This window comes from Ovis aries, chromosome 4 (assembly GCF_016772045.2).
Source record: "Ovis aries strain OAR_USU_Benz2616 breed Rambouillet chromosome 4, ARS-UI_Ramb_v3.0, whole genome shotgun sequence".
Lineage (NCBI taxonomy): Eukaryota > Metazoa > Chordata > Mammalia > Artiodactyla > Bovidae > Ovis > Ovis aries.
In genome coordinates, this window is record NC_056057.1 from 94,670,071 (window position 1) to 94,692,345 (window position 22,275).

Sequence of the window (22,275 nt, forward strand, 5' to 3'; positions counted from 1 at the left end):
AAAACTCAGGGACAAAAAGAAGATGCCCACTTCTATTCAGCACAGTACTGAAGTTCTTAGCCAGAGCTATTAGGCAAGAAAAAGAAACAAACGGCATTCCAATTGGACAACAAGAGGTAAAATGATCATTGCTAACATATGACATGATCTTTTATGTAAATAACACTCAAGATTCCCCACAAACCTATTAAAAATAATAAAGAAATTCAGCAAAGTTGCAAAATACAAAGTCAACACCCCTAAATCAGTTGTTTTTAATACTGACAATAAATAAGCTGCAGAGGAAATTAAGAAAACAATCACATATACAAGAGCTTCCGAAAAGAACAAAATATTCAGAAATAAAGCAAGTTGTAAAACTACACTGAAAACTACAAAACACTTGTGAAAGAAATTAAAGAAGACACTAATAATGAAGACATTCTAAGTTCAAGGATCAGACTTCTACAGTCGTTGAAACTAGCCAAAGTTCCCTACAGAGTCAGTGCAGCAGCAGCAGTGCTAAGTCGCTTAGTCGTGTCTGACTCTTTGCAACCCCACGAACTTTAGCCCGCCAGGCTCCTCTGTCCAGGCAGGAATACTGGACTGGATTGCCATTCCCTTCTCCAGAGGATCTTCCTGACCCAGGGATCGAGCCCAGGTCTCCTGCACTGTAGGCAGATTCTTTACCATCTGAGCTACAGGGAAGATTCAATGCAATCCCTATCAAAATCTAAGGGCTTTTTAGACTAAAGGAATCTGGTCCTATGATAAAATCCTGTCAGAAACAAAAGAAATTACCTCAGGAGAAAAACATCACTGATTATCTCAACTTTTCATAAACAATATATTCAGTATTTATCAAATAAAAGCAAAAGAGGGGGCTGGGGGTAGAAACAGACAATAGAAAATAACTTATCTAGATAACAGAATTATCAAATGAGAACTAAAATAACTGTGATGTCTCTATCAAAATGATAAAATTCAGTATCACCAGTAATGGGATGAACAGATTTTGAGTGAGTCAATGTGATTCACTTTCGATGCTGAAAACAACAATTTTTCATTCATACAGGATTCTTCCAAAACGGCTTAAGCTAAACACTATCATGAGAAAACAATGAGATAAAACAGTAAGTGGGTCATATTAAGAACAAAGATAAAATGGGCCTGAATTTGTTTTTTAATATCACTATCATTTAAAAAAAAACCACAGGAAACTAAAGTGATGTAACAACTAAAAACAATGCATTATCCTTGAGTGGATCCTGTATTAGGGAAAATAAATGTTTAAAAAGCAAGGAATCTGTCAAACAACTGGGAAAATTGAACATGGGTTGTGTATTTGATAACAAAATTATAGATCAATGTTCAATTTCTTTAATATGACAATGATTTTAGTTTAGTAGAATGTCTTTGTTCTTACAAACAGTATGTAAAAGTGTTTAGGGAGACAGCATTATAAAAATCTGCAATTTACTTCTGAAAGATTCCAAAAGGGAAAAAAGAAACAGAGAAAAAGCAAATGGAACAGGCAGTTTGAGGAGAGCGCTTATTATGAATCAGTGTTCACAATACAATTCTTTCAAGTTAAGAATTTTCAAAATAAACAGTTGGGAAAAATTAAGTAGCTGGTTAACATATTCAAGAAATTAGACATTTAGAATTTCCATTAAGAAATGGACTCTATTTCAAAAAAAAAGAATCAAAGGGAAATAGTAGAACTGAAAAATATGTTAGTACCCAAATGAAAGGGTTAAACAGCAAATTAGACAACAGAAAAAAAAGATTACTGTGCTAGAAAATAGGTCAATAGAAAAATAAGACCTGAAGTACAAATACAAAAAAGGATAGAAGGTAAAGAAGGGGAAGAATGTAAGAGACATATGGGATATAAGTGAAAAAATCTAACAAACGTATAACTGAAACCTCAGGAGAAAAGCGGAAAAAAAAAGGAGGGGGGGACGCTATTTAAAGATAATGGCTGAGGAATTTCCAAACTGATAAAAGAGCCAAGCCACAGTTTAAGATCTGTAAACCCTAAGGACAGAAAAACCAGACCTAAGCACATCAAATAACACTGCTAAAAAACTGCTAAAGACAAAAAGGAAAATCTTAAAGGCCAGAGAAAAAGATATGTGTTACCTTTAGAGAAACAGTTAATTAGACCGATAGCTGACTTGCCAACATAAAAAAATGGGAATCAAGTATCTTCAAAGCACTGAAAGAAAATAACTGTCAGTTGGTTACTGATACCCAGCAAAAAAATCCCTCCAAAATCCAACAAAATTTAGACACTCTGAGACTAAAAGACAAAAAAAAAAAAAAAGAACAGGGAAGAGTTCATTACTAATAGAACAAAGAAGAAAACACTAAAATTAAAGGGTGTTCTTCAAGCAGAAAGAAAATAATTCTGGATGGAAACATGGAAATTAGGAAGGAATGAAGAATAATAATGGAAAGGCTAAGTATGTGAGTAAATATCTGTGAACACTGATTATATAAAGCAACAATATCTCATGGGATTTAAAATAAATGAATCTATATGCCTGAGTGGAATTCCACATCTACCTAAGATGTAGAAAATTGAAAAGAACACTGCTTTCCAGGTAACAATAAATAAAATCAAACAACATAGTAACTTTTCTTAAATGATCAGGAAGCTCAGGTCCCAGGACAAGCAAGTAAACTAAAAATTAAAGACACCTCTCCAAGGAGACAGAAGACAAGTGTTGGTTCAACTGCGGCAGGACAAAGAAGAAAGATGTGGAACACCAGACAGCCAGGTAGTAAAAGTTCAATTATTAACAGTTAAAATTATTAACAACTGATAAAGACTGACGGTGGGCTAGTATGAACTATAAAACCCCTGAGACTCAGGGGGAATTCACACCACCACAGGCTCTTATCCACGCAACTTCACCAAATATTCAGGAGAAAGAACAGGGATAGAGCAGGAAACCAGAGAAAACCTCTCTGGTGGCACAATCCTAGAGGACAGGAGTAGCCACAACGGCAGAAAGGATACAAAAAGCTCTGACCAGACCCTTCTCCTCTACTTATTTGGTGTGGGAGGGGCAGCAAACCATGTCACACCCCAGCCCCCAAGGCACAAGACAGACCCACTGCTATTATACTAAAGGTAACAGAAGAAACCCTCCACCCTACAGGGCAGGGCACAAGGTCTTAAACCCATCATACTATAATAAGACCACCACCACAGAGGTCTCCAGGTCTCCTACCACTGAAGGAAGGGTAAAAAAATTTATCCTGCACAAGACCCACCAGATGTAAGGCTGAGCGTGAATGCCACAGGGGACAACAATCACTGAGAAAGCCCCACCACTGAGAACGCTGGGCACTGGAGGTGCTGAAGCCCACGTGCCCCAGAAGAGGGCAACAGGGAGTGACCCAACCCCCAACTCTCCCAAACAAATGCTGAATACATGGCATTCAAACTCATGAAAGCCAGAAAGAAAGAAAAATACTGGAGGAGAAATCCTTTCTCCTTACTACTGAGGTACCCTTGACGGCAACAGTTCAATTGTAGTACTTTATATTGTAATTATTTGGGCCTTTGTTCATCTTTTCCAATAGATTATAAGCTCTTCAAAAGGAAAAAGTGAAAGTGAAAAGTGAAGTCGCTCAGTTGTGTCCGACTCTTTACAAAGAACAACCTTAATTATTTCTGCATTTTTCAAAAATTCCCTAGCCATAGAGCAATATAAAGAAATCTATATTAAATCAGGGGCTTCCCAGGTGGCTCAGGGGTAAAGAATCCCTGCCAATGCAGAAGATGCAAGTTTCAATCCCTGGGTCAGGAAGATCCCCTAGAGTAGGAAATGGCAACCCAATTCAGTATTCTTGCCTGAAAAATCCCTTGGTCAGTAGAGCCTGGCGGGCTATAGTCCATAAGGTCGTAAATTATTGGACACAAAGCACACACGAATATATTAAATTACTAAATATGAAGCAAAATGACAAGAGACCATCATCTCATCAATCTATAACACCTCTTTGACTTCCCCAACACAAAGCAAAAGCTAGGTAGCTGGGATACTTACTGGATTAGAAGTAAGCTGTTAAGAGCAGAATCCACAATGTTTAGAAAGTGAAAGAGCAAGAGAAAACAAGCAAACCAGTTCTTTACAGATAAAGAAAACAAGGGCCCTGAAAGGATGAGATGTTTTTCATTCAGAGTCCTCATTTGCTGAACTCTGCTTGCCTTTCTTGTATGGAGCCTTGGTTTTGTTTTCAATATATTTTGCTTTAGCAATGAAATGAAGCTCAATATGTTCCTAGCCAAAACCTGAAGATTTAAGAATCTCAGAAAAATCTCAGGGAAGGAAAACTTTAAAAGTCTTCCCTAAATGGGACTCTTTTCTAGAATGATCTTACTTTGAAATATTACCAGTATTTCTGAAACAGAAAAAAAAAAAAGAGTGAGAAAAGCAGGTAATCTGAGGCAACTAAACCAAATATAAAATCTGCATTTTCTAATGCTCATTATGTTATCATAGTTTTTTGTTTTTTAACTAAGCTAAGATGGCAGCTATACGTATTTCCTAGGACAACTCTACGAAGAATCAGTCTTAGAAAATTCCCATACTGCTCCCTGTGTAAATGTGTCAAGTGGAACCAAAGTGAAAAAAGAACTGTCTTCTCATTTTAAGCATCCTTGTTTATCCTGATGCTGCCCCACCCACTGGTCAATGGTGCCTCTCTTTTCAAATATTTGTTCTTTGGAACAAGAATAAAAGACAAGAGTGACCTCTAAAGAAACCTGGGAGACTTGAATATCACAATCTTCTAAGTAAACTGTCAGTGAAAAATTACCCAGGATGATACTGCCAGTACTATATATTAAGAGGTCATAATTTGTCCCTTTATTTTGAATTCCAGGAGGGTTTAAAAATTGTTGGTATCCAAACAACGAGCAATCTTGTTTTAATCACCAAATCATTAAGAAAATGCAACCAAATCCTGACACAGTAGACCCTATAGTACACTGCTCACTGCTTTTCCCCTCTGCTAAGCTGCAGAAAGAAGAAAAGAAAAGGGATTCTTTACAAGGAGAGAATAAAGCACTTACACTTCATAGGACTTTCTAGCCACAGATGCCAGGTGCTACCCACTGAAATCCAGGCTTGAACTAAGCTCCACATTTCTGAAAGGACCATCTCAACCGAAGCCTGGGGCTCAGAGTCAGCAGGAGGAAGCTGCAGCTCCCACTAGCAGCACATTTCAAAGAGGCTGCAACAAGAGAACATTTTCCATTTAAGCAACTAATTCCAATCTTCCATTTCACAAAGCAGTAGCAGAACAGGCCTTTATATCAGTCTTTTCAAAAGATATTTCCATGACTATGTGATGAATATGAAACAGGCGATGGCCCAGCAATCCTTTGACTAACATGCTCCAAGTCTATTATACTACTCAGCAGATCCTAAAAGTACTTGCCCTTTTTTTCTTTAATAGTCACAACTGCTCCAACTCATTTCTACAATAACAGTTCTGCTGTTATTAAAAGAAACTGCTGAATCAACAGAAATCAATGAGCAGACCCTTAACAATGGAAGTCCACACCCAGATAGGGGCCTAAGGATTCATTAGCTGCCAAAAATCAGAAGCAGATTAGAGCTGGTAGTTAATCCTATACAAAAACTCCTCAAATTAAGTAGAATTACTCAGAATACTTCCCTGAAAACAGAAAACCTCTAGCAAATAGAAAATTACATCCTGGAAATAAAGATATTTCAATGGGAAAAAAACACAAATATTTCAATGGGATTTGAAAAGTAAGCATAAATGTGTCAGATTGTTGTACTTTTTAAAAGCATTTCAATTAATGAATAATACATTTACTAAATGTTTATAGTATACTGGAAGGAGAGGAAGACTAGGTAAGAGTACAGTAAAAAGAACCCTTAAAAAACACTGTCACCAGACAATGTAACATTTTAGACATATGCCCTGTAACAATATAGAATAGAGCTAGAAAATCAGAATTTCCCAAATCAAGAAAAAAATCATTTTCATGAAACAGGTAAAGAACTAGTTTTATTAACCTGAAAAAGAGAAAGTATTTTTTAAGTCAGTCAACTGTCTTACATTTTTGTATCTAATCTGTTACGAAACTTTTACAAATTTAAGACAAATAGCTAGGTCTGTCACAAGTTACTTTCTAATGGTTTTCTTAGTGAGGAGAGAAAATGATATGAATGGATATTAAAAAAATATAAGCTATAAGCTTATATTTTATAGCTCTCAAAAGATAACCATCACTACCTAAAACTGTTATCTTTCAAAATAATTTATTTTGCAAGATGGCCTGAAATACAGAAACTATGATGAAATGAAACTTAGCTAATACCTTCACCACAGCAGTAATGAGTAAACAATTCCCAACTCCAAACACAGAGCCTAAGTGAAAAATAATCATAAAGCCCTTAGTGAGCTCCCAGAACCATAAAATACCCAGGTTTGCATAAACAACTACTTTTCTAGAAGCAAAAAAGCTCGTTTATAGAGATAAGTTCAGTCAATTTACATTTCCACAGCCATCCCCATAATAATTGAACAGATAATTAAAAGGGAGACATTATTTCTCTTATGGGACCGAAGAGATTCCTGGCTAAAAATAATTCTTTAAAACATCAAAAGCTACTCAAATTCCAAAAGAAATACTCAAACACTGTTCAAGACAATTTTGGAAGACTGCAGTGCCCATATGTATCACTCTCTCTTGATCTCAATGAGAGGAATCGGGAAGACCGAATGACTATACCACTGCACACTGTGGTCTCCTCAGCTTCTGATTAAATCCCAGTGTTTCTGGGACAAGCATTTTCAAACAGTCCTGAGTCATAAACTCTGTCAAATAAACTTTGGCTCAAATCTGTAGCTGTTGGTCACATATATTATGATACTGAGAAATTTTGCCAATATTTTTTCCCAGCAACTATAAAGAATTCCTATCCAAATTAAAAACCCTCAGTCACCTATACATGTGACTATTAACCCTCAAGACTGGCCCTGAAAAAAGATATGTGTGGATCCATAAGATCAACTTGGGTTAGGAATGACTGAAGCGTGCATTTCTTGAAAATCAATTCACTGTGGACCTTACTAATTACACTGGGCAGCCCTGCTTTAAAAGTAGAAAATGCCAAGCTTGAAACCATTTCAAGCAAATGAGTAGCCCATATGAGGGCTTCCTAAAAGCTGAAAATATGGGAAATGGATTTCCTTTAATCACTGGTCTCCATTCCTGCCTATCTGAACAAGTTTTTTTTGTAACAACTCATATAAACCTGAAGAATGAGAGTACCATTAGACATAAAAAGCTACACTAACACCCTGCTGAAGATTCAAGTTTTTCAAGCATATAGAAATATGAGATGTCTAGCTTAAGGTTTAACAAAAAATGCATTATAGTGTCAGAAAACTCTGAATGCTTATGTAAAAATATATACCTTTTTAGGACTAGTAAGTATTTTCTTCTGATTTAGGGTCATAGGTATAAAGGGTATTAATAATGGCTGAGACAGAAAATATAAGTAACAATACAGAGAAAAACTGAAGAGAAGAGTGCTATGGGCTTGGGGAAAAAAAGTAAAAAACATGTAAACTCTGTTAACAGAAATTTCTTATCAAAAGAAAAAAATACAAATTTCATAATATTTTCATTTTGAGAAGTCTAACCAGAAAGAGGAAAAAATTAAATTGATACTTTCAAGGGTTTCTGCATGCCAAACACAACAAAATTATTCCCATTAGCAGTACTGTGAACTTCCAATAAAGAGAAATAAACTTCTCTCTAGAACTTCACCAGTTTAAAACACTCTCTGGTAATATTTCAGTACCAGGGTACACGCTAGGGAAATACAGGAGAGAGAATCTGAGCAAGCTCAACTTTCTAAGAATTAAATCTGTTTTTAAGTTCAACAGAGTTTATGAGACTTCTCTAGTGGTCCAGTGGTTAAGACTCCGAGCTTCCACTGTAGGAGGCGTGGCTAGCTGGTTGGGGAACTAAGATCCTGCATGCCACACAGTGCAGTCAAAGAAACAGGGAGGGGGAAAGAGTCTAAAAGTATATAAAATCTAGAAAATAGCATGTCAGTTCCTAAAAAAAAAAAAAAAAAAAAACCCACAGAAATTACAATATGATCCAGCAACTCCCCTTCTGGTGATATACTCAGAATTAATAGAAGGGATTCCAAAAGATATTTCTACACCTGTGCTCATAACAGCATTATTCATAATAGCCAAAACGTGGAAGCTACCCAAGTGTGTACCAACAGATGAATGGATAAACAATATGTGGTACATACATACACTCTTACTCAGCTTTAAAAAGGGATGCAATCCATCTACAACATGGACGAACCCTGAAGGCATTAAGTGAAACATGCCAGTCACAAAAGGACAAATACTGTAGGATTCTACTTATACGAGGTGCCTAGAGTAGTCAAGTTCATGGAGACAAAAGGCAGAAAGGTGGCTGCCAGGGACTATGGGGAGAAATGGGGAGTTAGTTAACTATGTTTAACGTGTACAAATTTTTCAGTTTTATAATACGAGAAAAGTTCTGGAGATGGATGGTGGTGATGGTTGTACTGTATTATTCTATTCACAAGGTACTTGGAGTAATCAAATTTACAGAGGAAAAAAAGCAGAATGATGGCTACCAGGGGTTGAAGAGAGGAGGGAATGGAGAATTATTCTTCAACAGGTACAGAGTTTTAGTTTGGAAAGATGAAAAATTCTAGAGACAGCACTGATTGTTGTTCAGTCACTAAGTCATGTCCACTCTTTGCAATCCCATGGACTACAGAACCTAAGGCTTCCCTGCCCTTCACTATCTCCCAGTTTGTTCAAACTCATGTCCTTCAAGTTGGTGATAGCCAAACATCTCATCCTCTTCCACCCCCTTCTACTTTTGCCTTCAATCTTTCCCAGCATCACAGTCTTTTCCAATGAGTCAGCTCTTCACATTAGGTGGGCAAAGTACTGGAGTTTCAGCATCAGTCCTTCCAAAGCACATTCAGGACTGATTTCCTTTAGTATTGACTGGCTTATCTCCTTGCTGTCCTAGCAACTCTCAAGAGTCTCCAGCACCATAATTCAAAAACATCAATTTTTCGGCACTCAGCCTTCTTTATAATCCAACTCTCACATCCGTGCATGACCACTGGAAAAACCATAGCTTTGACTATGTGGACCCTTGTCAGCAAAGTGATGTCTCCACTTTTTAATATGCTGTCTAGGTTTATAGCACTGATTAACTTTCTGATATTTTGCACGTTTTGAAATGTTTATTTTTATATGATGATATTTAAAATTTTAGTATAGACAGAGAATGAGACAGTTGGATGACATCACTGACTCAATGGACATGAGTTTAAGTAAACTGCAGGAGCTGGCAGTTTACTTCCCCGATGGACGGGGAAGCCTGGCGTGCTGCAGTCCATGGGGTCACAGAGTCAGACACGACTGAGTAACTGAACTGAACTGAAACTATATTGATCATATTGTGGTGATGGTTGCACAACAACATGAATGTACCTAATACCACTGAACTATATACCTAAAAATAGTTAAAATGTTAAGTTAGAAAATGTAGCTGTGGTCCTTCTCTGGTAGTCCAGTGGCTAAGACTCTGTGCTCCCAATACAGAGGGCTTGGGTTCAATCCCTGGTCAGGGAACTAGACCCCACATGCTGCAATGAAGATCAAAGATCCTAGATCCTGCGTGCTGCAACTAAGACCCAGTGCAGCCAAATAAATAAATATTTTTTAGAAAATTACCAGCAGTGCCCTGGTAATTTTATATTCTGTTTCAAACCATCAACTCTGGTCCAAGGCCTGGGGAGATGAGAAATAAACTAATCAAAATACTGATGAATGTCACCAGATAATAGACTATAATGCCCACAGAAATACCATCACAAATCTTCATTCATAAGCTCCAATACAACAAGGACGTGAAATGACTATATTTGCACTGTCCAAGACTTGGAAAGTGGCAATGCAAATAAGGAATTTATTTTAACTTTAATTAGCTCAAATTTAAATAGCCACATTAGCCATATGGGTAATGGCAATCATATTAGACAACATAACCAGATTGGTACACTATTATATTAAGTAGAAAGGTCTTTGGTTTTTACCACTTATATACTCCCATTTTCCAGCAATGCAAAGCATTCAGTATTCCTATATTCACTGAATGGACCCCTCAGAAGTAATACAGGAACATTTTCTATTTTCTAGAAAGTTTGCCTTTAGAAAACTGTTTAAAAAACAGGTTTAATAGTCACTTGACTGGAAGATGAGAGCAGAAGCATTAAAAGATTCCTAGATTTTCAGGTGAATCAAATCAATGACTGCACTGCTAGGGGAAAAATCAAAGATTCTAGGTTTTAGAACTAAAAAGAATCAAGAAACTCCAAAGAGGAAAATTACTAGGAAAGAAGTTTGAAACTGATACTCCATGACCCATGACCTTCTAGATATATTTAGAAGAAAATTCTCAAGGCTACGTGATAAACCAATGCCAACTTAGTGTATCAAAGCATGATTTGATTCCAGTTGATTCATGTCTTTGGATTCTTTTCATCAATCCCTTTTCAGTTTAGAGACTGAACTAGGAAACTTCTGAGATAACCTCTAATCCACAGACTGTCTCCATAAAGGTAGTCTCCTTCTTCTAATCTAAGTTAAAAATTTAGAACAAATGAGTAGCACGGTTTATTAGCCCAATAATGAGATGGTCTTTCCGTCCAATACTACACCTTCTACTCATTTTGGTTACTTAGAGGTAAACAAAGGAAACTAAGTATTCAAAATAGTCCATTGTTAAACAGGCTTCCTTTAAAATGTCTCACAATAATTTTCTTTCTTTTAAAACACTAAAGATATCAGTGATATCTGCCTATCACATAAAACAAAAACATGGCTCTCAGTTGTTTCCAAGAATTTTGGTGAAAAAAAGTTAGAATGACAGTAGATTCTTCTGAAAATGGCTATTTTATACCAATCTCAGAGGAAGAAAAGATGTTAATGTGTAGCACGGGCAGAACCATATCCAAATTACACCTTTATACCAAATCTACTGTCCCTAGGGTCCATTAAAACTATACTAAATGGCTCTAAGGTTAGTAAAGTATGGGGTTGAGGGAAGTAAAGATAATCGTTTTTCAAAACATCTATTATCAAAGCGGTTTTGAAACAAACCAGGTAGATTCTACCCCTTACCAATTTAATTTTTCTTGTTATTTTCTTAGGTACTATACAGTTTTGGATGCTACTTTATATGGTATATAATTATAGTTACCACATTTTCTGTTTTTAACTAAAGTAGATTTTTTTTGGGGGGGGGGGGGGTGGGTGGGCAGGGAGGCACCATGTGGCTTATGGGATCTTAATTCCCTAACCAGAGATTGAACCTTGGGACCCTCTACAGTGAAAGCACACAGTCCTAACCACTGAACCGCAAGGGAATTCTTTATCAATTTCAAACTGAAAATTAAAACCTTATGATACTACACTAGCATGATTTGTTACTACACTAAAACACTTTTTGTTTAAAATGTCACTTAGTGATCATTTCAAGACAGGATAGTTGTGGCAAAAAGTTCTCCTTTTCTGTACTCAAGTCGTTCAAAGTATAAAACGGGGGTGATAAAAATTTCATAGAACCGTTCAACTTCAGCTTCTTCAGCGTTACTGGTTGGGGCATAGGCTTGGATTACTGTGATATTGAATGGTTTGCCTTGGAAACAAACAGAGATCATTCTGTTGTTTCTGAGATTGCATCCAAGTACTGCATTTCGGACGCTTTTGTTGACCGTGAAGGCTATTCCATTTCTTCTAAGGGATTCCTGCCTGCAGTAGTAGATATAATGATCATCTGAGTTAAATTCACCCATTCCGGTCCGTTTTAGTTCGCTGATTCCTAGAATATCGACGTTCACTCTTGCCATCTCCTGTTTGACCCCTTCCAATTTGCCTTGATTCATGGACATAACATTCCAGGTTCCTATGCAATACTGCTCTTTACAGCATCGGACCTTGCTTCTATTACCAGTCACATCCACAACTGGGTATTATTTTTGCTTTGGCTCCATCCCTTCATTCTTTCTGGAGTTATTTCTCCACTGATCTCCAGTAGCACACTGGGCACCTACTGACCTGGAGAGTTCCTCTTTCAGTATCCTATCATTTTGCCTTTTCATACTGTTCATGGGGTTCTCAAGGCAAGAATACTGAAGTGGTTTGCCATTCCCTTCTCCAGTGGACCACATTCTGTCAGAAAAGATGTCCTTTTCATTATAGGGGACTGGAATGCAAAAGGAGGAAGAAACAACTGGAGTATCAGGCAAACTTGGCCTTGGAGTACAGAATGAAGCAGGGCAAACGCTAATAGAGTTTTGCCAAGAGAACGTACTGATCATAGCAAACACCCTCTTCCAACAACATAAGAGAAGACTCTACACATGGACATCACCAGATGGTCAACACCGAAATCAGATTGATTATATTCTTTGCAGTCAAAGATGGAGAAGCTCTATAGAGTCAACAAAAACAAGACCAGGAGCTGACTGTGGCTCAGATCATGAACTCTTTATTGCCAAATTCAGACTCAAATTGAAGAAAGTAGGGAAAACCACTAGACCATTCAGGTATGACCTAAATCAAATCCCTTATGACTACACAGTGGAAATGAGAAATAGATTTAAGGGACTAGATCTGATAGATAGAGTGCCTGATGAACTATGGATGGAGGTTCGTGACATTGTACAGGAGACAGGGATCAAGACCATCCCCATGGAAAAGAAATGCAAAAAAGCAAAATGGTGTCTGGGGAGGCCTTACAAATAGCTGTGAAAAGAAGAGAGGTGAAAAGCAAAGGAGAAAAGGAAAGATATAAGCATCTGAATGCAGAGTTCCAAAGAACAGCAAGGAGATACACGAAGGTCTTCCTCAGCAATCAATGCAAAGAAATAGAGGAAAAGAACAGAATGGGAAAGACTAGAGATCTCTCCAAGAAAATTAGAGATACCAAGGGAACATTTCTTGCAAAGATGGGCTCGATAAAGGACAGAAATGGTATGGACCTAACAGAAGCAGAAGATATTAAGATGAGGAGACAAGAATACACAGAACTGTACAAACATCTTCACGACCAAGATAATCACAGTGGTGTGATCACTCACTTAGAGCCAGACATCCTGGCTATAGGAATGTGAAGTCAAGTGGGCCTTAGAAAGCATCACTATGAACAAAGCTAGTGGAGGTGATGGAATTCCAGTGGAGCTATTTCAAATCCTGAAAGATGATTCTGTGAAAGTGCTGCACTCAATATGCCAACAAATTTGGAAAACTCAGCAGTGGCCACGGGACTGGAAAAGGTCAGTTTTCATTCCAATCCCAAAGAAAGGCAATGCCAAAGAATGCTCAAACTACCACACAATTGCAATCATCTCACATGCTAATAAAGTAATGCTCAAAATTCTCCAAGCCAGGCTTCAGCAACATGTGAATTGTGAACTTCCAGATGTTCAAGCTGGTTTTAGAAAAGGCAGAGGAACCAGAGATCAACTTGCCAACATCCACTGGATCATGGAAAAAGCAAGAGAGTTCCAGAAAAACATCTATTTCTGCTTTATTGACTATGCCAAAGCCTTTGACTGTGTGGATCACAATAAACTGTGGACAATTCTGAAAGAGATGGGAATACCAGACCACCTGACCCGCCTCTTGAGAAATCTGTATGCAGGTCAGGAAGCAACAGTTAGGACTGGACATGGAACAACAGACTGGTTCCAAATAGGGAAAGGAGGACGTCAAGGCTGTATATTGTCACCCTGCTTATTTAACTTCTATGCAGAGTACATCATGAGAAACACTGGGCTGGAAGAAGCACAAGCTGGAATCAAGATTGGGGGGAGAAATATCAATAACCTCAGATACGCAGATGACACCACCCTTATGGCAGAAAGTGAAGAGGAACTAAAAAGCCTCTTGATGAAAGTGGAAGAGGAGAGCGAAAAAGTTGGCTTAAAGCTCAACATTCAGAAAACAAAGATCATGGCATCTGGTCCCATCACTTCATGGGAAGTAGATGGAGAAACAGTGGAAACAGTGTCAGACTTTATTTTTTGGGGCTCCAAAATCACTGCAGATGGTGACTGCAGCCATGAAATTAAAAGACGCTTACTCCTTGGAAGGAAAGTTATGACCAACCTAGATAGTATATTCAAAAGCAGAGATGTTACTTTGCCAACAAAGGTCCATCTAGTCAAGGCTATGGTTTTTCCAGTGGTCATGTATGGATGGGAGTTGGACTGTGAAGAAAGCTGAGTGCCAAAGAATTGATGCTTTTGAACTGTGGTGTTGGAGAAGACTCTTGAGAGTCCCTTGGACTGCAAGGAGATCCAACTAGTCCATTGTAAAGGAGATCAGTCCTGGGTGTTCTTTGGAAGGAATGATGCTAAAACTGAAACTCCAGTACTTTGGCCACTTCATGTGAACAGTTGACTCATTGGAAAAGACTGGGAGGGATTGGGGGCAGGAGGAGAAGGGGACGACAGAGGATGAGATGGCTGGATGGCATCACTGACACGATGGACGTGAGTCTGAGTGAACTCTGGGAGTTGGTGATGGACAGGGAGGCCTGGCGTGCTGCAATTCATAGGGTCACAAAGAGTCGGACACGACTGAGCGACTGAACTGAATAAAAACTTATCTCATAAGGACTGTTCTTTTAGAGGATTTGAAAGACTGAAAACAGAACATCACAGGAGGCTGAGTAATATTGTTTATTTTCAGTCACCCATGGATATGTTAGAGAAACACAGCAAAAATAAACAAAATTCATAGATAAAGACAAATCTGAGTCATCCAACTGCCCCTTTGGAGATGCTACAAGCAGCTATGCATTCAAGAACATTTTTAAGAACCTGTGTGTGTCAGGCATCTTGATCATTTAATAATCATGGTTTATTCCCTCAACTATGAGTATCAGATTATATAAACTGAATACATAATATATATACAGATTATAATATATATATAATCTATACCTATATTATATACAGTCTATTAGGGCAGACAAAACAAGTTTTCAAAAATGTAAAAACATGGTAAATGCGATTAAAGTGCTTTAGGTGTTGGGGCAGGGGCAGAAATGAATTTCAGCAGAAGAGAATCAGTTAACACTTTAGACAGAATTTAAGCTAGGCTTTGAAAAGATGGGTTAATTTCTTCATTTGAAGATAGGACTGGGAAAAGTAATAGGTAAGCACAAAGGTAAGAAAAAAATCAATCATAAAATCAGACAAAGGTAGCATTTACCCCCTCCTTCCCCTCAAAAAACCCATCTGCTTTCTCTGAGATACTACAGCTGTGTGAGTGCTGATGCGAGAAGACCCAGGAAAGAGGAAGTTCGAGGATACAAGTAAGACACGGGATAATCAAAAGATCAAGGTTCCTGAGAATTCAGAAAATAAGATGCAGAGCACTGAGATCTGACAGAAGCAACTGGATACACATGCTCAAGTTCTTCAAATCAGACGTGAAGGGATGGTGGTATATTGGAGAAAGGGGAAAATGACAGTGCTTGAGAAATACAAGACATAACAAAGAAAAGGGCCAGTCAATGGAATAAGGTTTTGATAAAATTCAAGAACTAAGTAAGACTTCTTTACTCAATCAAACTGACTGAAACATCAGATTGCCTGAGGGTTCCTTCCAAAGTTAGAGTAAAAAGTTTTTCCACCCTCAAAGGTGAGGGAACCCACAAGGACAGAGAATGCGAACATACGCAATATTAACAAAACTATGAAAACTAGAAAGCGCACACACACACTCACACACGCTCAGTTATCTTTGGGACCCGGTGGACTGTAGCCCACCAGACTCCTCTGTCCATGGAACTTTCCAGGCAAGAATACTGGAGTGTGTTGCCATGTCCTACTCCAGGGGAATCTTCCTGACCCAGGGATTGAACCTTCGTCTCCTGCATCTCCTGAAATGGCAGGTGGATTCTTTAACACTGCATCACCAGGAAAGCCCCAGAAAGCTAATGGGTGAGTGTTAACCCTCTAAGCAGGTCTGAGAAAGCTGAAATTTGCCTGCAGGCAGGGAGGGAAGAAGGTATAAGCATGGCGGAAGCCATGGGGGTACACTGTAGGAAATCAACCCTAAATATTCATTGGAAGGATTGACGCTGAAGCTCCAATACTGTGGCCACCTGATGTTAAGAGCAGACTCATCGGAAAAGACCCTGATGCTGGGAAAGATTGAGGGAAGGGGGAGAACGACAGAGGATGAGATGGTTGGATGGCATCACTGACTCAATGGACATGAGTTTGAGCAAACTTCAGGAGAAAGTGAAGGACAGGGAGGCCTGGCATGCTGCAGTCCAAGGGGTCACAGAGAGTTGGACATGACTGAGTGACTGAACAACAATAAAGGGGGCAAACGCACTCATTTGCAAAATCCCAGAAAAGCTCAAGAATTGTAAGTATTGAGGTGCATCTGAAGACAGAAACAGAAAACAGGACAAATGGAACAGAAAACAAAGGAATGGGTTCAGAAAGCTTTGTCAGCAGTTTAGTTTCCTAGATTTTCTCACTGACTCTTGAGGGACCAGGATACTGTAACTATCCTCTCACCATCACATAACACTCAAGGTTTACTTTGGGGAGACTACAGTAGAACTCTGGACTTTTGAACAACAGGCTCACCTATGGATGGGAGTATCATACTGAAAACAGATTAAATAAAGTCCATATCCCTGGGTCGGGAAGTTCCCCTGGAGAAGGAAATGGCAACCCACTCCAGTATTCTTGCCTGGAGAATCCCAAAGACGGAGGAGCCTGGTGGGCCCCAGTTCACCGGGTCGCAAAGAGTCGGACACGACTGAGCGACTTCATTTCACTTCACTTCACTTAATGGTGAGATCCATCCTCCAGCTGATTCTCCCACATGCCACCAGCAGCCTAGTTTATAACTCCCCGACCCCCACCCCAGGAGAAGACTAGAGAACTCTGAGTGAAAAAAGCGATCCAGGAAAAAAGATTAACGAAGTCAATGAGAAAGAAGAGACGAAGGTTCCCTTTTCAATTATCTGTCAAATGAGGGAGTAATCCAAAAAAAGATCATGGGATCCAGGATTCAGTGCATCCAGTACAAGAGAAAGGAATTCCCTTAAGATGGTGAGATCCCAGGACAATATTTATGCAACAGACCTGGAGAGCAACCAGATCAGATTGGAGCAGGAATATAGAGGGCTCTCAGGAAAGGTTTTCTTTCAACAAAAATGGGAACAGATTACCAGTGTGAACATACTAAGAGGATATTTACACCTACTAACAGAGTTTGGGATGGATTACTGTAGATACACAGAAAATAAAGCAAACATTAAAAAAAGGAAAAAAAAATTTCACCAAAATTGCACAAAAAAGAAATTATCATGGTATATATGTTTCATGATTTATAATGGGTAATGATATGACCAAAAATGTGGTATACCTATGTTAGAGTAATGGGGTATGAAGAAGTGAAAGAAGCTTAAATCTTCATCTTTCATAAGAGAAAGTCTATATAAGACTGCTCTCTTTTTATCCTAAATCTTGTAAAACTATTTCCATTTTATAACTTTTAGAAAGTTTTTGAAGTCTGGTTTAAAACTTATTTTAACAATAATAACTTGTTATTAAGCTAATAGTTAATAACCTTAATTTTTGTAAAAATTAAAATTATGTAAGACTTCAAAAAACCAAAAGGTATTACATCAAATTATTTAAGATTCTTGAGTTAGCAAAATAGAATTTCAGTGGGTTATGTGATCAGAGCTCAATGTGTGAGTCAGTGATTTGGGGGGTTGGTGATTTTTTTAGCAATGACAAGATCCAAGATGTGACTATGTGACCAGGTAACAGAGAAAAAGAAGTAAGGGAATTAAGAAGCCAACGTGTTAGCTGAATTATCAGTCCAGACGCTGAAGATGACTAAAAACGACGATGTGTGACTGTGCTATTTTCCAGGCCCACTTTTCCACTCTTTACTACCATGTTTTCTGACCCGGTATGCTTGACCTCTATGGAACAGATCAACAGGTTCCTGAGACCCTTAATTAAGGGTTGGGTTTGCCCAATGGGGAATCCCAAGAGGAAGTTAGGAGAATAAGGTGTAGATATTTATTCCTCCAACTTCCTCCCTGCAAAATCACCTCATGATGGCTAGGGCCCTTCAAATGAAAACTACCATTCCTCTCAAGGCAGTCAAGTCCATACTCCTCTTGAGAGCGCAAGAAGTAACCACTCCCTATCTTATTTCTTATGGCTTAGGGCTATTAACAGTTTGGCTACAGGTTTCTATATTATCTTTAATTGCACATTATATCTGCATCTTTATAAATAGTACCTTTATAAAACAAACCCTTCTCAAATTAGCCTATTTCACGTGTGCATCTGTTTCTGTTGGGACCTGACTGACTGTAAACAGTGATAATGATGACGGTGAAGACGCAGGGCTGTAATAGAGACTCAGTTCAGTTCAGTCGACTGCAGCACACCAGGCCTCCCTGTCCATCACCAACTCCCAGAGTCTACCCAAACTCATGTCCATTGAGTCGGTGATGCCATCTAACCATTTCTTCCCCTGTCATCCCCTTCCCCTGCCCTCAATCTTTCCCAACACCAGGATCTTTTCAAATGAGTCAGCTCTTCGCATCAGGTGGCCAAAGTATTGGAGTTTCAGCTTCAAAATCAGTCCTACCAATGAACACCCAGGACTGATCTTTAGTATGGACTGGCTGGATCTCCTTGCAGTCCAAGGGACTCTCAAGAGTCTTCTCCAGCACCACAGTTCAAAAGCATCAATTCTTCTGCGCTCAGCTTTCTTTATAGTCCAACTCTCACATCCATACATGACCAGTGGAAAAACAATAGCCTTGACTAGATGGCCTGTGTTGGCAAAGTAAGGTCTCCGCTTTTTAATATGCTGTCTAGGTTGGTCATAACTTTCCTTCCAAAGAGTAAGCGTCTTTTAATTTCTTGGCTGCAGTCACCATCTGCAGTGATTTTGGAGCCAAAAAAATAAAAGTCTGTCACTGTTTCCACTGTTTCCCCATCTATTTCCCATGAAGTGATGCTATGGGAACAGATGCCATGATCTTAGTTTTCTGAATGTTGAACTAGTGGAAAGTAAATAGCTAATATTTAAGTAGTAATTACTAACATATTTCGAGTTATAGGTTTCAAGAACTTTGTCAAGCTCTTTGCAGGTATTAACTTAAACATTACAAATATTCTGTGGCAGCAAAGATTTTTTTGTCTGGTTCATTTCCATATACCAACACCTAATAGCTGGTACATGGTAAGCACTCAAATACTGATTTAATACAATAAGCAAGTTTGGTAAAAAAAAAAAAAAAAAGAGCTGGCTTTTGGTGTGGTGAAGCATTTCTCCTACTTTTACTTCGAAAACTTTGAAAGATCAGGGACATGTGGCTTCCCAGCACAGTTCAGTTGCTCAGTCATGTCTGACTCTTTGGGACCCCATGAATCGCAGCACGCCAGGCCTCCCTGTCCATCATCAACTCCTAGAGTTTACCCAAACTCATGTCAATTGAGTCGGTGATGCTATCCAACAACCTCATCCTCTGTCGTCCCCTTCTCCTCCTGCCCTCAATCTTTCCCAGCATCAGGGTCGTTTCAAATGAGTCAGCTCTTTGCATCAGGTGGCCAAAGTATTGGAGTTTCAGCTTCAACATCAGTCCTTCCAATGAACACCCAGGACTGATCTCCTTTAGGATGGACTGGTTGGATCTCCTGGCAGTCCAAGGGACTCTCAAGAGTCTTCTCCAACACCACAATTCAAAAGCATCAATTCTTTGGTGCTCAGCTTTCTTTATAATCCAACTCTCACATCCATCCATGACCACTGGAAAAACCAGAGCCTTGACTAGACGAACCTTTGTTGACAAAGTAATGTCTCTGCTTTTTAATATAATATCTAGGTTGGTCATAACTTTCCTTCCAAGGGGTAATCGTCTTTTAATTTCATGGCTGCAATCACCATCTGCAGTGATTTTGGAGCCCCAATAAATAAAGTCAGCCACTGTTTCCCCATCTATTTGCCATGAACTGATGGGACTGGATGCCATGATCTTAAGTTTTTTCACTTTTTCACTCTCCTCTTTCACTTTCATCAACAGGCTCTTTAGTTCTTCTTCACTTTCTGCCGTAAGGGTGGTGTCATCTGCATATCTGAGGTTATTGATATTTCCCACATCACAAAAACTAACTAAACACTAAGACCCCCGGTGGCTTCTTCAGTGGTAAAGAATCTGCCTGCCAACACAGGAGAAGCAGGCCCAATCCCTGAGTCTGGAAGATTCTCCGGAGAAGAAAATAGAAACTCACTCCAGTATTCTTCTTGCCTGGGAATTCCCATGGACAGAGGAGCCTCGCAGGCTACAGTCCTTGAGGTCGAAAGAGTCAGATTCAACTTAGCAACTAAACAACAACTAACACCATATAAGAATGATTTTCTTATGTAGCCTACAGTGAGTCTTATTCCTTTTTCCTCTTATGTGGTCATCCAGGACTTGAGTTTCCGATTTTTGTTTTTTTAAGTGTAGTATTCAAAGTCAAGGTAGCAAATTTTAAAATGCTTATTATGCACTTACAGCCTAGGAGCCCTCAAAAGGGCAGAGCATCTTTAAGTACTAGTTTTGAGTTTTAAAAAAGAAATGGGAAGGGAGGGGGCAAATTTAAAAATATGTTTAGGTCTATGAAATGCAAAAATAAGAAAGGTAAAGTCAACAAGATCACCAAGAATACATACCCACGCAGAACTAAAGCAAAGCAAGGGTAAGGGGGAAAATTAGGGGAGGAAGCATAATGCACGAGATTCAAATGCGCAAAATACAATGTATATACTGGTTGCAATAAATCAATCCCCTCATTGGATGCTGACACAGTTATCTGTAACAATCAAGGCAGCTTTGATATCTATAGCTTATAAAGGTAAAACTCAGGAGATAGATAAGATAACTGAAAAGATTTTCTGAAACCAGAACTGATTTTATGTTGCACTCCAAAACACAAGAAAAACTCACGTGAATAAGGATCGAGAAACCTGAGAAGCTACGAGAATACAATACTCAAACTAGAGTGAAAAACAGCAAAGAACAGTTAAGATGTAAGCTACGACTGGAAAGGAGTTACCGGACGTAACACCTAGACATCGAAGAGAGACGGATAAAGCATCCTTAGAAGATGGAGAAAGACCGGGATTGGATTTGGTTGAAGAAAGACAAAACGGAAAAGCAAGGCCTAAGAAGCAAGTAGCAGCAAGGTAAAACTTAAGAGGAACAGATCGAAGCCACAAGCAAGAAGTATAGGACTTACAAATCACATTCTACGGGGAGGGGAAAGGGCCACTTCGCGACCGACCAGTGCAACTAGTTTCCGAAAAGCGGCGGCGATGTAGGTTCGCAGCCCCACCCCGCGGGAGCAGCTCCTCTCCAAGGAAGACCTCACAAGGCCAACCGCTGGACTCCAGCTCGAGCCTAGGTCCTATCTCGCCCTTGCCCCGCGGCGCAGAACGGCCTCTCCCGGCCCCTCACCGAACGCTGCAGCTCCCCAAGCCAACACGAGGCGCGCTCCTTTCCGCTGGGATCTGGGTCGTGGTACAGCGCCTGCACTGCCTGGTACACGAGCTGCAGTGTCGGCTTTGCTCCTTCCATGGTGGTAGCGGTGGTGGCGGCAGCGACGGCTCTGGCTCTTCTCCCGAGGCTCCTCCGATTGCTCCGCCCTCGCGCTTCCTCACTGTGTCGGCCACGGCCGCTCCCTGACTGGCGCCATCTCCTCTTCGGCCGTTACCAGGGCAGATGGGTTCCTCGTGGAAGTTACCCCCTCGGAAACACAGGTTAGATCGTATTCAAGTTCCTGGTCGTTTTTCCGATCTTCCCACAAGACTCCACACTTCTGAATCCAGACGCCGGTGCTAGCTTCCTGACCTGCTGACTTGCCCTCCGAAGGCTGTCCCGGCAAGACAGAGACCACGAAGCGTACCTCAACAGCTTTACCCGGACCGGAAGCGGCAGCACCAAAATCTTTGGCACACTTCCGTCTGGTGCGTTGTAAACGGCCTCCGTGCCGGCACGCCTCCTCTTTTCTCCCCGCCCCCTCCCGGAAGTGACCCTACAGGGATAGGAGCCGGTAAGAAGTGGATCTCCACATTTCTTGCTTGGGACTGGAGCTCTGCGATCCTCGT

General features: G+C 39.6%; 1 protein-coding gene across 2 annotated transcripts in view; it reads right to left on the bottom strand.

Annotated features, from left to right (window-relative positions):
• TNPO3 (transportin 3) overlaps positions 1-21,891 on the bottom strand; it is an 82,859-nt gene extending 60,968 nt beyond the window's left edge. The window contains exon 1 of one of the 2 annotated variants that reach the window (XM_004008050.6): positions 21,626-21,891. In XM_004008050.6, coding sequence (XP_004008099.1) covers positions 21,626-21,745 — 120 coding nt within the window. In that variant the 5' untranslated portion in view covers positions 21,746-21,891. Of the gene's footprint in view, positions 1-5,071; positions 5,237-21,625 lie in introns of those variants that run through there. The other variant, XM_060415112.1, reaches the window with a different exon arrangement.
• Between the last annotated feature and the right edge of the window lie 384 nt (positions 21,892-22,275).